Source organism: Micropterus salmoides, unplaced genomic scaffold (genome assembly GCF_014851395.1).
Source record: "Micropterus salmoides isolate LMB-PRFRI ecotype aquatic unplaced genomic scaffold, ASM1485139v1 Ms_hic_scaffold_15, whole genome shotgun sequence".
Taxonomy (NCBI): Eukaryota; Metazoa; Chordata; class Actinopteri; order Centrarchiformes; family Centrarchidae; genus Micropterus; species Micropterus salmoides.
In genome coordinates, this window is record NW_024040596.1 from 20,944,648 (window position 1) to 20,958,907 (window position 14,260).

Below are 14,260 nucleotides of genomic sequence, written 5' to 3' on the forward strand. Positions count from 1 at the left end.
TGGTACATGAGACGACTGTAGCACATGTGCGCATAGCTGGCAGGATATAGCAGTATTCACACAGGAATTGTCACCAACAGACTGGGCATGTTCTGGCACCATCTCATGCTACAGTTTTTTCTCTAATGTTTAGCAAGATTAAGAAGAAACTGAGTGGGATTACAGACTGCTTCACTTGACTTATCACATCAGTCTCTTCACTGGCATTTAACTAACATGGAAAAACAAGTGATGATAATCAGAGCTTTTCTTTTCCACTGTATTGTATAAAAGTTATTTTAATGTAAAGCTTTGGGCTGAAGGAGTGGGCGTGTCAAATTTTGCTAGGTTGGGGAGCCCCTTGGCTTATTACGGCCTGACTAAAGCAGGCTGACTCATGTCTCTGGCTGGGAAACAGTTCTTAATAAAACATGATGGTCTGCCTGTCTGCATCCTCCTACTCTTAATAATATTTGCTGTGCTTTGCTACCTCTGCATCCATTTCCTGTCTGGCTATTCCTTATAGACATTTAGTTTATTTCATTTCAGCATATATCACTATATGTCCATCTGGCTGATTGCAGTCTACTCCAAATGAACAATCTGAATCAGTCATCGTGTTCTGTCTAAGAGTGTTGATCTCACAGGACTAGTCACTTCTTGTTCCTCATCCTCACGCAGGTGATTTTGTTTCCCATTATACACATAGATTTACCCTGCTATGCCCCGATGTTGACTTTTTTTCGCCATCTATAACAATGTTATCACTGTGATTCTTTCCCTCCTCTCCTGTTGTTTTTCTCTCCAGCCAATTTCCCTTTTCTCTCTTGCTCCTTCCACACATAGAGACAAAATTATATTAACCCTGACACACTGTGTGTATATGTACGTGAGTTTAAAATGATACAAGTGGTGTCACTGGAAAGCTGAGGCAAAGACTTGTGGCAGGTCAAAAAGGTGGGTTCAAGAAAATCAATAACCTCTGGCTTGGATGGTCAAAAAGGTGTTCCTTTAATTGGACCTCAGTAGCCCCCAGTGAGCTGCTGAGTTATCTATCACTCTGTATTTAGCTCTGTGAACAGAGGGCTGAGAAATGGGGAGTGAGCAGCATCAGCTGCTCATCACCAAAGTGGTGATGTTTTATTAAGCACATGATCCTCCTGGGTTACTAGAAGTAGGTAGCATTTATCATGGTTTTAATACCATTCCTTAGTGGTCATTCTAAAGTTGTTTAATTAGTCTCTTACAGAAATTTCTTAGTGCCTTGATTTTTATTTCGGATTAGTCTATGTTGTATTTTAAAGACTTCTTTGATCCAGTGCAGTACATCTGTATAGAGTGTCACCCTCTATTTTTGCTTATAACTTCCAAACTGTCTGCAGTGTAATTATGACATAGTGGAGCACTAGGGGCTAATTAGTAGGCCAGGTCTGTAGGGAACGAAACAGGACGCTTCATTAACCTCCTCTACAGCTACGACAAGAGAAAAACTGAGAAACCCAGGAAGCACTAAAGACAAAACAATGTCTTAACTGTGAACAGATTCAGAGCAGTGGGATAAATAGATTGATACCACTCTTAAACAGTATATGTCTATTAAATCGATCCAGGAAAGAGTTAGTTTCGCATACAAGTCAGAGCAAGTACACACAAAATAATTTCAGGGAATTGGAGTTCAAAGACACCACAACCATGATGGCTTAGAAGCTGTCAAGAATTATTAGGACTATGTTAATATTTACTGAAAGATTAATAAAATCACTAGAAAAACAACTGTTAGAGTGGGAGAGGAACATGGTCATGCTCCCTGCTTTGAGGGCTATTTCTGTATGTAGCCCCTCAGGAGGGGAAGCTGCCTTTTCCTCTCTGTCTCCAAAAAGAGCAGGTGGTTAATCAATTATGTGTTATCTCCAACTGCTGCAGCCCATTGGACCCATACAGACCCAGGCTGACACAAACACACATGGACAAATGGACAGACGTCAACAAGTAGATCGACAGGCTGACAGTCAGACACAAAACGGCCTGACCGGACATATACAGATGGTTTAAAAGACAGTCGGACAGGAATGGATGAGCTTACAGCCGACAAACAGGAGGACACTCGCCTGTCTGTAGATAGCGCCCACCTGCCAGCCCTGAAACATTTTAATCATTTGACGGCCTATTACTCTGGAGCCAGGCAGAGCAGAACAGAAACTCACACTTCACTTCCCCAACACTCACAGATGGCCCTGCAGGCTGGATCTCCACTGCCTGTCTTCACTTTACCTATCTATTTAGCTAGCACGGCTCCCTTTTGATATGGGTGAAAAAGCAACAGAATAAGGCGTTTGGCAACGAGAGAAAGGGGATATCCATCATTAATCAAAAATTATTCCATGGTAATATGACATGCCTTCTCACACTCTTAATTACAACATCAAAGAATAGAAAATGCTGAAAAAAACAATATAACCCATTCTGTTCTACACTTAAACACATAAACAGAGAAGCAGGTGTATTAGGGCTACACAATTAATCAAAATATTATCAAAATCGCACAATTTCCAAGTGTAATATCCAATGGTAAAATGTGTTACAAAACAGCATTATAATGAAGTACTGTAGTGCTGCAGAAATGCCCTGTCTACAAATCTATATCACCAGATATAAGAAAACATGTTTGTTAGGTTACAGACCCCAACAACTGTCATGTCTTCCTGATTTGAATAGTTTTTTCAGTGAAAATTAAAAATGTGATCATTCCCACTAATCATGAATCATATCTGCCAAAATATTTGCAATGCCATTTTACACTGACAGGATGGACAAAATTTGGAGACAAACATACTACTATTAACTATTTGCTTTTCTGACATTGCCTCCTGCAATCACTAGAGAGCAACATATCCAGTGTCGACACTGACACATAACTATACCAACATCCTGGATTTGTCTGGGTTTTAAGAGTGGAGCGGAACGAAGTAAAAACAAACTACGACGTCGGGCTGCATCTATCTTGTGTATCAGCGTTAGTCCTGCCCGTGGCTCTGACTGACTAATCATTAGTCCCCCAGCGGCGCTCATTGGTTAATCGCTTTTGCAACCGAGAAACCGCTGATTCATGTCATAAGTGGAGTGGGCAGATTCAAAGGCAAGGACCCAGGCAATGAATTGATTGTTTTTTACTGAGAATATAAAATGATTTGAAAATTGCAAAAATATGTGGGAAATTCAGATAATCAATACTAATAACTACCAACTGCAGCACAAATGTTCTCTCAAATTTCAATGTTCCCAGTTCAATAAGATGGAAGGACTTTGGCTTTCTCTTCGTGTTTCTCATCATTAGCTGTCAAAGCACATTATGAGCAGTCATTGTCATGTGATGCATGAAAACACAGTTAGTTTAAACCAACCTACCTCTTGATATTTTAATGTCAATATTGGCACAAACAAAAAAATCACAACTTAAATATCTGAGACAAGATGGACTTAAAGTCTATAAAACAGAAATCATTGTCTCACTTATATGATCTTTGATGAAGTCTTTGCATTTGGATTGAAGCTGGGTTAGCTCTTGCGTTTTCTTGACACCATCAGAAAATCAAAACATTTTCAGAGTTGTTTGACATGCCACAAAATGCTGTCATTGTGTGACTGGCAACTGAAAACAATGGATGACTTTTGAAATGAAGCACTAGGCTATATGAAGCATGTCAAAGTCACTCTCAGTGCAATTGAAGTTTTCCACTTGATATTTATTTGTCTAATGCATGACACTTTAAATCCTGAAGAAGCACACATTTAAATAACAAAAGCACTTAAAAGTGACACTTCACCCAAAATCTGGATTTTAGAGCCAAATACTCAAGTACCCTAATATAAGCTTGAAAGGAGGTCGTCAAATCCAAGTAACATTATCAGAGACCAAGGGTTGCTGTCAGCTTGAATACATGTATTAACAGAGTCCAATAATTTTCAATAACGAAAACATCCATGGAAACTGGTACTCTGCTGTCCATCTACATGTCCAAGTGCCGTCCAAGTACGCAAATATGCGTTTCAAACACGTTTTCAAGGCTACAGATGTAAAGTAGCATTTGAGATGATGAGTTGCAAAGTGTAAATGAAGGCATCCCTCATGTAACCTAGCCACTGTGCTAATTCCTTTGGATTGTGTCATAAGATCCATACAATCACTTTGATGCTATATAAAGGGGATATTAATATGGCAATGACGAATATCAGTAATATATGAAAAACAATTTTATTGATTACATATTTATTGTATCAGGAGTGGCTAGTGACACCTTTATGAATATCTTCACACAACTGTGGTTTACAGGCGTTCTTGGTGCTTGACTGCAACAAACAAATGTATACGTATGTATAACAAATACATGCTGTCAGGTAGGCCAGGTTAATATACAGAAGGAAGGATGTCAAATATCATCTATGTAGTAATGGTAAAGGTGTGGAGATTACATGTTCAACTTTGATGCTGGACAACAAATTTCTTGTTTGCCGATTTGCCTAACTTAAACAAATGTTTTACTTGGCCCTGATGGGATTCAACATAGCACTCTGACATACATGATATACGTCCTTAACCATATCCTAACCACAGTTTGTTTGCCATAACCACAATCCTTCTTTACTGTAACCATACTTTATCCATACCTTAAAGGGATACTTTGCGTCTCTTTTCCAATAATTTTTTGTTAAATTCAGCGAATATTTCCTCATGGGTAGGTAGCTCTGTGTTTTTCGTGTGCTCTGAAAAAAAATCCTGTTTTCCCTACACAGCCCCTGAGTGTGTAAATTGAGCACAAACAAAGCTGCTCGGAGCGAGCAGCAGGTGGCGGTGGCGCGCTCGAAGCAGTGGGAGAGAGAATGTAAACAAACAGCGGTAATTTCGAACATGCTGGACTTCTTACGAGACTTTAGCAGTGAAGATGACAGAAACAGCCACAGAGGTAAAGGTCTGAGGAATTGTGGGACAAGTTATATGACCAGGCGAGGGGAAGGCCTGTGTTAAAATCTGTGAGGGGTTTCAATTCTGGATAAATCTACGAGATTGGAAAGGAACGAAAACCAATGCTGAGGTTGCTCTGTTTCTGTCACCTGCTGGACAGGTGAGTAGGCTAACGTTAGCTTTGCTGTTCCACATAAACGACAGGTTCAGTATTATTGTCTTGTCTGTCTGTTGTCATGTTTGTGATGATCCCAGCTGGTTAGCTTTGTTAGCTTTGCCGTAGCGGTCAGTATGTGTGGGGTAGAGTAGAAATAGACGGAGCGCGTGTGTGAACAGTGCCCCGGCCAATAGAGAGAAGCGGGTTAGCAGTGACACTTGTTTAGCAGTAAATATACAGTAGAAGTTCCAGAGGCCGGTGAATAAAGACTGCAGCTTCTCAGGACTAAAGAGGAGCTCCTTTGTGTTGCTGCCAACTGTTGAATAAAGAGTGAAGGAGGTTTGCCCCAAAGTTAGCTTTGACTTCGGCCCTGGAGATAAACAGTCGCTCCTGTGCTTCCCAACTCTTATCAGTCACTGTCTTTTAGTACAAACTATTTCAAATAACTCTCTGCTGCATTTAGATGCTGTGTTTGTCTGCTTACATGTTTGATGATGTTTGTTCACTAATTGTACCTATTCCTCTCGATCAGGGACGTGCACAGGGGGGTTGCTCTGGTTGCCCGGGCAACTGCCCGTTTGCCTTTCCTGACTCAAGTTGCCCTTCCGACTCGCCCTTCCGAGAAAATAAAATAAATAAAAAAATAATCGCGATCGCAAAGCCTCATTCACTTCCATTTGGGCACCGAAAGTGAAAGTCAGTAGGGGAAGGGCAAACTCTGTTTAAGTGGCTGCACTGCTGCAGCGCTGCCTGCACGTCAGTCGATTCTGTTCCCTACCGGAATTCCTGTTTCCTTCCTTTATGCAATCATACTACAACAAATCATGCGTAGTTTTGCCCAGTTACCATACGTGATACGTACCAACAGAAGTGAATACGAGCTAGAAGCGCAACTGAATGTACGGGAAGCCAAAAGGTTAAAAAGGATTGTATTTTTTCCGAAATCTAAGCGTTTTTTTATTTAATATTTTATTAGAAGCGAGTTTTCCCCATCTGTCAATTCAATCTAGATTATTTATTTTCAAATAAAAAAAAAAAGGAAAAAAAATAAAAAATAATAATGATTAAAAAAAACAATAAACAATAATATAAGGAACTCTTTTTTCATGACTCGAGTCATGTTTTTCTGTTTTGTTATTAATAGTAGTTTAGGTTATTGAGTGCTGTATTTAAGTGTTTTTACTTTTTGTATATTTTTTAATAAAAAAATGTTTTTTTCTCTGTCCTTCATATAGCCCATGTTTTTTTGTTTGTTTTTTTTTTGGGGGGGGGGGGGGGGGCCTTTTTTCAGGTCAGAGCAACTGCCCTTCAAAATTCCTGTGCACGTCCCTGCTCTCGATAATCCTACCGAACTACTCCGTGTCTTAGATTTAGACTTAGAAAAGTATTTTGCTTCAATACATTTTTAAATATTGACAGGCCTGTTGTTACACCTTCTACAGTACTGCTAAAACATGCCCTCCTACTGAGGCTAACATGCTCTCGGACAGCAGAGGCTGTGGATTCTGCTATATTTCAGCAGAGTAGGACTGGTTACCATGGAAATTGTTGTTCATGAGTTTGTTTATCAACAAACTCTCTGCAGAATCGCATAGTCTCCCTTTAATAATGCAGTGGTTGTCATGCACTGGTACTGTAGGAAGAGTTCATTTAAAACACAACATTGCCATTGAACTCAGCGTAATAATACTCCAACACTGATATATGGTAGAAACCGCAAATTACAGTAACTTTTGTTGTATGAATATCAGATCCTCCTCTGTCATTTTGATTTTTTTAAAAGTGTGCAATGCCAAATGAGAACTCAAATTACATGTTGAACCATACATCCAGTTCAATACAAGTACCGGCTGCCTCCTTCTTTCAATGAGAAATCCTTTGACCACTCTCTGATTCGTTATCCTGTTTTTTCAGTTAGATACCTTTCTCCCACTCTGCGACCTTGTATCACTGGCAGAGCATTGCGATAAATGTCTTGTGTAACAGTCCTATTACTTCTCTCTTTCTAAGGTGCTTTTCATGTGTCAGGCTCTCTTTGACAGAAGACATTTATCACAATTTCTGGGCCATTGCCCAGAGCTGAAACAGTCCATGTGATGGAGGTGTGAGTTGTTCACTCTGACCCACTAAAACACTGTGTAACTCAGTCCGTCTCACAAGAAGTCGGGCCCACAAAGTCTGCATCCTTAAGGCGGTGTTCAGACTTAAAATATCACTCACTGGTTCCTGGTGCTACAAAACCCAGTGTGGTTGTCTAGTTTGACTAATAAGCCATGACTTCATAGGCGCACAATGATTTTTAGCAGATTTTAAAACTAGAAAGCTGGATATCCTTTCACCAACTCGACTATAACAAAGTAAACAGCAGAATAATGTCATTTACATTAAGGGATCAACCAGGAATGTGTCTTTGACAATATTTGTTAGGTAACGCAATGCATAGCTCAGTTATGTCAAACTGTGGCAAAAGTAAGACCAGGTTAAACATTTTTGCCAGACCCCCGGTGTTGTTTTGCCGGAGCCCTCTGAGTTGGCACCCCACTTTTCCAATGCATCAGCCTCATTGAAATGGAAGCTGTGTTTTTTGAAATCATGCTATTGTCAGTCTGAACATGGCCTAATACCCTTCTCTGGCAATCTGTTAACCATTCATTCTACTGTCAGAAGTGGTCTTCTTTTTGGCACAGGATGACAATAATTGCTATTTTGGTATGAGCGCATGAGGCAGTCTTTGGGTGTTCCATATAATGGAGCACAGGGCTCAGAGGAATGTCAGCCGTGTTTATCCCTCTGGTTATCCCTCTATCTAAATCTTTCCTTCAACTGATGATGAGGCTCTGGAGGACACGCTGCTTTAATGGGAATACTGCATATTTCACGTTTTCTCTTTTCATCCAAACCTCTCTACCCCATTTCTCTATTTTATTATGTGCCTTCTTCCTCTCTGTTTGTGTGTGTGCCTCCTTCTAGCTCAGCACTGGAACAGTATTTGCTCCATGAGGGTCGGTTGACAGCTATCCTCTCTCTCATAGCCGTAGACTGTATTGGCAATCTCTCACAGCAAGGGCTCATCCTTTTACACCACACTGATATCAACAGAGGGCCAGCTGTAAGCAACACCCGCTGCTTTCAGCTTATCTTTAAAGCCTTACCATTTGGATCACACTGACCACGAGGCAAGAGTGGCGTTCATCATGTAGACGTCATTTAAAACTCATCTATCACTGGAGCAACATCATTAGTGCAGCTCTACACATCAAACATAAGCCTCCCCTCATTTAAAATCCCATCATTTAGTCGTGTGACACAGCCATTTGAAGACACGGACAATGTGAAAACAATGAGGTGATACTGTGTGAATTTGTGGCACTTGTTAAATGGATTAGGTTTACTGATTCTCTATTAACACAGAGCATTTCAACATCAAGAGAGACATTTTAATTAAAATAGAAAGTGTCGCACACACAAGTACATACACATATGCACAGTTCAGCTTTTATAGTTCAGGAAATTTTTAAATTATGTATGTTCAGGTAACACCTGTCACATAAGTTGAACATATTTCATAGAATTCTGTGTGTGTGGGTGTGAGAGAGAGAGAAACACTTTACACCAGCAACATCAACAGCATATTAATGATGTGGTGTGTTTACCTGGAGGCAGGCAGGCGCTCGGCCATGTGGTTTGTTGACGTCCACAGCTACAAGCTGCCATCCCCCGGCAGCATCTTCATGGAACATCTGTGGCGCAAGGACAGCACATTAGGGGCAGAACACACAAAAAAGGCCTGCACACCATTCAAAATACTGGACAAAACTCAAACACACACATCTATCCTTTGGCTACATCTTCATAAAACATCTGTGGCCACAAAAAAGCTGAAGGCATCACACACACAGGTTCGTATCCACTCAAACACAGTATGATAGATACTAAATACAGCATGTAGGCCTGAGGACCTAACACCAGAAATAAAACACACCAATATCACAGCAGAGACCTTCAAACTCACAAGACAGCTGGCTCACTCATGAATATCAATTCATCTAAAACATGAACACAACAACTTAGTAATAGGCACTATTATGAAATCCATAGCTTTTAACATCTTGTTTTTATTATAACGTGGCAAAGAGAATACTCTCTTTAATGTCAAACACATAGTGTTGATATCATTCAACTTCAATGAAGCCAAAGAGGACTTTGGTGCAATTCAACTTCAAGTTCAGTCCTTAATTACAACTCCACTCATCAAAATGTGGGACAGAAATCCTGATCCTGTGAAACAAAAGTGGATTTATCCATTGTCATTTTATCAGTACAGTTAGGCTTTACAGCCTAATCTCTGTTAAAAGCCTCAATAGTCTGGAGACAGTATAGCAAAGTCAAAGAACAGGGAGTGTGGCATGGGTTGTGTCTCCTGGGGCCACCTTATATCAGCCTTCCTCTCAAGGGAAAATGAAGAAAGAAGCATTTTGTTTCAGCCTCTGTGATTGACAGTTAAGTGTTATGCCACAGCTAATTAGTTTTTACCCCTTTAAGATAAAGATTGGGGCATGACGATGTGATTGCAATTAATTTTGATAATGGAAAGACAGGCTAATTGTTTTCAAGGACATAGCAGTATATGCAAGCCAGTGGCACCAGCCTGTTTTCCATCATGGCTGAAGCAACAGAGGTTTTAGTTTAATGACTTTCCAAGATGTATCATTTTAAAGACTAAGAGGGAATAAGGGCACTGAAAACAGTTCACCGCTTGTCAGGCCAACTCCATTACGATTAAAAATGTCAAACTTATTATGTTTATTATTGTTATATATACCAAACCTTACATTCAGTTCTGAAACAATGACTCTCCCGTCTTCCCACTTTTCAATTGTAATGTATGAAAGATTCAGAAAAAAACTTCAAACTTAAATCTCTTGATTTATTCTGCTTCATAACCACTTCTCTACCCTCTTTGGCAATCCAAGGTAGTCTACTATAAGTGTGGAAGTGTATCAAATGTGTATCATTTCAAGAGAAAAAATAGAACTGCAAGCCCCGCAGAGGGCGCGCGAGTCAACCCGTGCGCCCTGGCGCGGCTCTGGGAGCCCATGGAGAATAAATGACCAGAGTTATAAATGAAAGGGGCTTGCAGTTACGGAGATCTGAAATTAATGTATGTGTATGGGCGTGTTTTTAGCGTTTGCGCAAAAATTTGTTGGCCTATAATTCGGCCGTTTTTGGCGGATCAAAATTCCCTCTACAAACTTTCTTCGGCTTGATCCAGAGATGGTCCGTGTCACGTTTTGTGCCAATTGGCCTTGCGGCTTCGGAGGAGTTAATTAAAATAGGTGTTCCAGTTTTTGCTATTTAGCAAATTAAAACGTCATCGCACAGAAGCGTATCCTATACCATCGGAATCGGCAGCATCCCCCAAACACGTAGACATAAGGTTTATGAATGTGCGATATAGTGGGCCGTAGTTATGAGGCAAAATGTCCCTTGGTTCAAAATCCCATTGAAATGAATGGGGTATTTGAGCTTCCATTATAGCGCCACCTTTTGGACGAATTGCACCAAATTGTGTCATCAGGGCCCCATCTGGAACAATTGGCCCAAATTTGGTATCAATCGGACTTGTGGTTCTGGAGATATAAAATGCATGTAAGTCAATGGATTTTTTTTACGTCTTTAATGTGTAATAACAGCACCATATTTGGGTGAAGTTTGGTGCCTTGAGTCAGGGGACCATGCTGAACAATTCGGCTTGGGTTTCATGTCAATGAGACTTGTGGTTAGAGGAACAATTTATTGGAATTAAATAGCGCCACCTAGTCGCGAATGCCAGGGTCAGAGTCAGCGTCCCACATTAATGCTCCAAATTTGGTGTCGATCGGCCATTCCAAGATATGACCTCATTTCCTGTTTATAGCGTTTTTCGCAAACATTTGTTCACCTATTATTGGGACATTTTTAGTTGGATCAAAATTTCCTCTACAAACTTTCATCAGCTTGGTCCAGAGATTATCCGTGCCAAGTTTGGTGTCGATCGGACTTGCGGGTTCGGAGGAGTTAATTAAAATAGTTTTTTCAGTTTTCGCGATGTAGTGAAAAAAAAGTTTAGGCGGAAATGGGCGTGGCCCATACCACAAGATTCAGCTCGGTCCCCCGAACGCACGGATATAAGGTTTTTGATATCCGCCTTCGTGAGCGGGAGTTCCAAGGCCAAACGCGTTGACCTTGCTTATAGCGCCCCCTAGAGGTAGAAGTGTGCAGATTTTTGCGCCTGAGGTACTCTTGAGGCTGCAAACCTACCTTGTGAGTTTCGCGTCCGTAGCAGTTCCCATCTAGGCCGCAGTATCAGTTTTATGCACGGAAGAAAAAAATAATAATAAAAATTCAAGCGATTACAATAGGGTTCCCAGCTCCGCTGGTATTGGGAACCGCGATGCCTTGCATTCGCATTCGCGGGTTCCCAGCCCACTCAGGCTTGGACCCCTAATAATAATCAAGACCAGAGTAACAACTCCTCTCATACCTAAGAGAACATTTGTAAGACAGCTAAACATTCAAACTTGAAAAAGGGGCAAGATAATGCTAATCACCAACATGAACGGGTGCTGTTTGGACTGAATGAGGTGAGAAATCTTATATAATCAATTTATCATTTATAATCTGCCGTTTACTGTGTGCCTGTTTAGTTCAGTCAGTAGTGCACAGGACTCTTGTTCGAAGGGTTGTATGTTCAATCCCTTCTTATCGCTAATGTTATATTTCTCCCTTTTCAACAAATTGTTTATGAAGTGATTGTTTTATATGTTCACATAAAGCATATACAGACGTGTATTCCCCCCCGCGATTGGTCCACATCGTCCTATGGACGCTTATTTTCATTTCCCCAGTATCTCCAAGCAGAGGAAATTCCTGCATTTCTCATTCAGGGGAATCCGATCTCACGTTTTCTCATGGCTTTTTCAGGGGTATGTCAAGCAAGCCAGAGACTCTTTTGAATTTCCTTCAGAACTTTTCACAGTAAAACCTCTCAATTAAACACGATATAAAGTACTGCTACAAACATGTTCTTGCGCCTTTATTTTGTAGGCACAATCACTTAAAGGCAGGGTAGGTAAGTTTGAGAAACTAGCCAGAAACTGCTGGATTTTGACATTATCCAACAGAGAAACTCCCACCCCCTCCATTCTGGGCTCCTTCCAAAACCACGTCCCCAAAATACGTGAACGCGCGTTGCCGACACCGCAGGAGGACGAGGACAGCGTGACGAGCAGAGAGCAGCGGCTCACATCAGGGTAAGAAAACATCTAACTTTATCATTGTGAAAATAAACAACTAACACGCTGTTAGTACTCACTATCAAGCTAGCATGTTATTAATGGATAGGTTAAAAAAAACGAGTTTTAATCAGTAACGAGCTGGCTAGCTAACTGTTAGCAACAGGTAGCTGTGCTAACAGCTGTGGCAACATGGGGCAAAGCTAAAAACAGGCTGATACACATTTTCTAGTTACCATCAGTTATACTACACGAACGTGTATTTCGTGTTAGACTCATAGCATGTACGTTGTTATACATGTTAGAGCTTCCATGGTGACAGCATTATTATCTCTGATGAGGACTGCACCACAGAGCCAAGCACAAACCGGGACAGAACCAGGACTGGGGTCGAGGCGAAGCAGAGGAGGGAGGACTGCCACATCTTCTAGGACCTATGTCGAGCTTCACACTCCAACAACAGCATATGAACAGGTATATCTATACATATATATTTTAATATTAGTCTATTATTCTGTCCTATTACACCGATCTTTCCCATTTGGGGTTCTAACAACTATATATTCCTTTACAGGCCAGAATCTGAGCACTGTGGACAACATCCAGACTACAGTGTTTCCATGCACCACGCAAGGCTGACCTTCCAGACCCAGGACAGAGTAACAGACAGTTCAGTCAGGCAGCATACAGACAGTTTGTAGTGTGGCAATGTGGAGCACTTGGTCACAGAGTTGTGATACTAAGTTGCTGTTTCTGGAAGATATGCAACCGTTATCCTGATCTATTAGGACAATACAGAGGTTTAATCGTAGCAGGGTGTAAGATGTAATTCACCAACTGCTACACAAATAATTCCCTCCACTGTGTGAATGAATACCTATACATTGTTTTCATTTTATTCCCAGGAGGGTAGAGAAAATACAAAGATATTTATCCCTATTCTGGATAATATTTTCATTCCTTTTTAAATAAAACATTGAAAATGATAAATGCCTTTTCTTTACATTTGCAGCATAAACAATCAAGCAACTACATTTATGTCTGAAATAATGACATCCAAATGTGGTATAACACTTGTTTATTGTTATTATATACGACTAAAACTACAACCTATATCACAAATAGATCATTTTTAAAACATCAATAAAATAAGTATATACAGGAAGAGACAAGGTGTCCAGATGTATCGACTGATTATGAAGACAGTTCAGACTTTACTCGTAGCATCGTATCGCTGCTGTGGAGATGATTAAATATATCACAGTCACCTCTCTAACATGATTACCACATTTCAAAACCAACCATATTACTTTTTGTTTTATATTTTGCTGTATCTAGCAATACAGTTGGGGCAGGGACACCTGACTGAACCCCATGTTGACAGGGATCATCAGGTCTCCTAGTTCTGCTTCTAGGCATCTCCTCAGTAGTAGACAACCGGAGGAGGAGGAGAATGAGTACAAGCTCCACTTCCTGGACTTTTTGTTGTACACCTTGCTGTACCTGATAATACATTGTTCTCTTATAGAGTAATAAGTAAACTATTTCCTCATAAAATGCAATCAAAACAATAAATCAGCACCATCTATCTGTATTCCTCATACTGTTTAATATGTTTTGATTCATCACTTATAAATGTATTGAGTAAAATGCATAGGAGTACTCATAATACAACATATTGAACTGTGTCATCAGCTTTTCTCCTGGCAGGACTGTAGACACGGTGTTTGTAATCCAGGCCAACCAGCATTGTCTGATCAGTGTACTGGTGAGAAGCACAGGGTGTTGGCAGACTGCAGGTGACCTGAGGGTACATTAGAAATAAAACATTTTTTACTTCTGGTAAAATAAGTAATTGCATAACACCAGTTACAGTAAAAGGTTTTCACA

At 40.5% G+C, this 14,260-nt stretch overlaps 1 protein-coding gene and 1 long non-coding RNA gene across 3 annotated transcripts in view; one reads left to right on the forward strand and one right to left on the reverse strand.

Moving 5' to 3' along the window:
• The window catches only part of nalcn (sodium leak channel, non-selective), a 72,336-nt gene that overhangs the window by 40,054 nt on the left and 18,022 nt on the right, over positions 1–14,260 (reverse strand). For both annotated transcript variants that reach the window (XM_038720990.1, XM_038720989.1), the window contains one exon: positions 8,750–8,836. In XM_038720990.1, the coding sequence (XP_038576918.1) occupies positions 8,750–8,836 (87 nt within the window). The remainder of the gene's footprint in view (positions 1–8,749; positions 8,837–14,260) is intronic.
• On the forward strand, positions 12,331–13,190 carry LOC119904370. Its single transcript, XR_005444690.1, has 3 exons — positions 12,331–12,388; positions 12,676–12,844; positions 12,945–13,190. It is a non-coding gene; the product is annotated as an uncharacterized LOC119904370 (long non-coding RNA).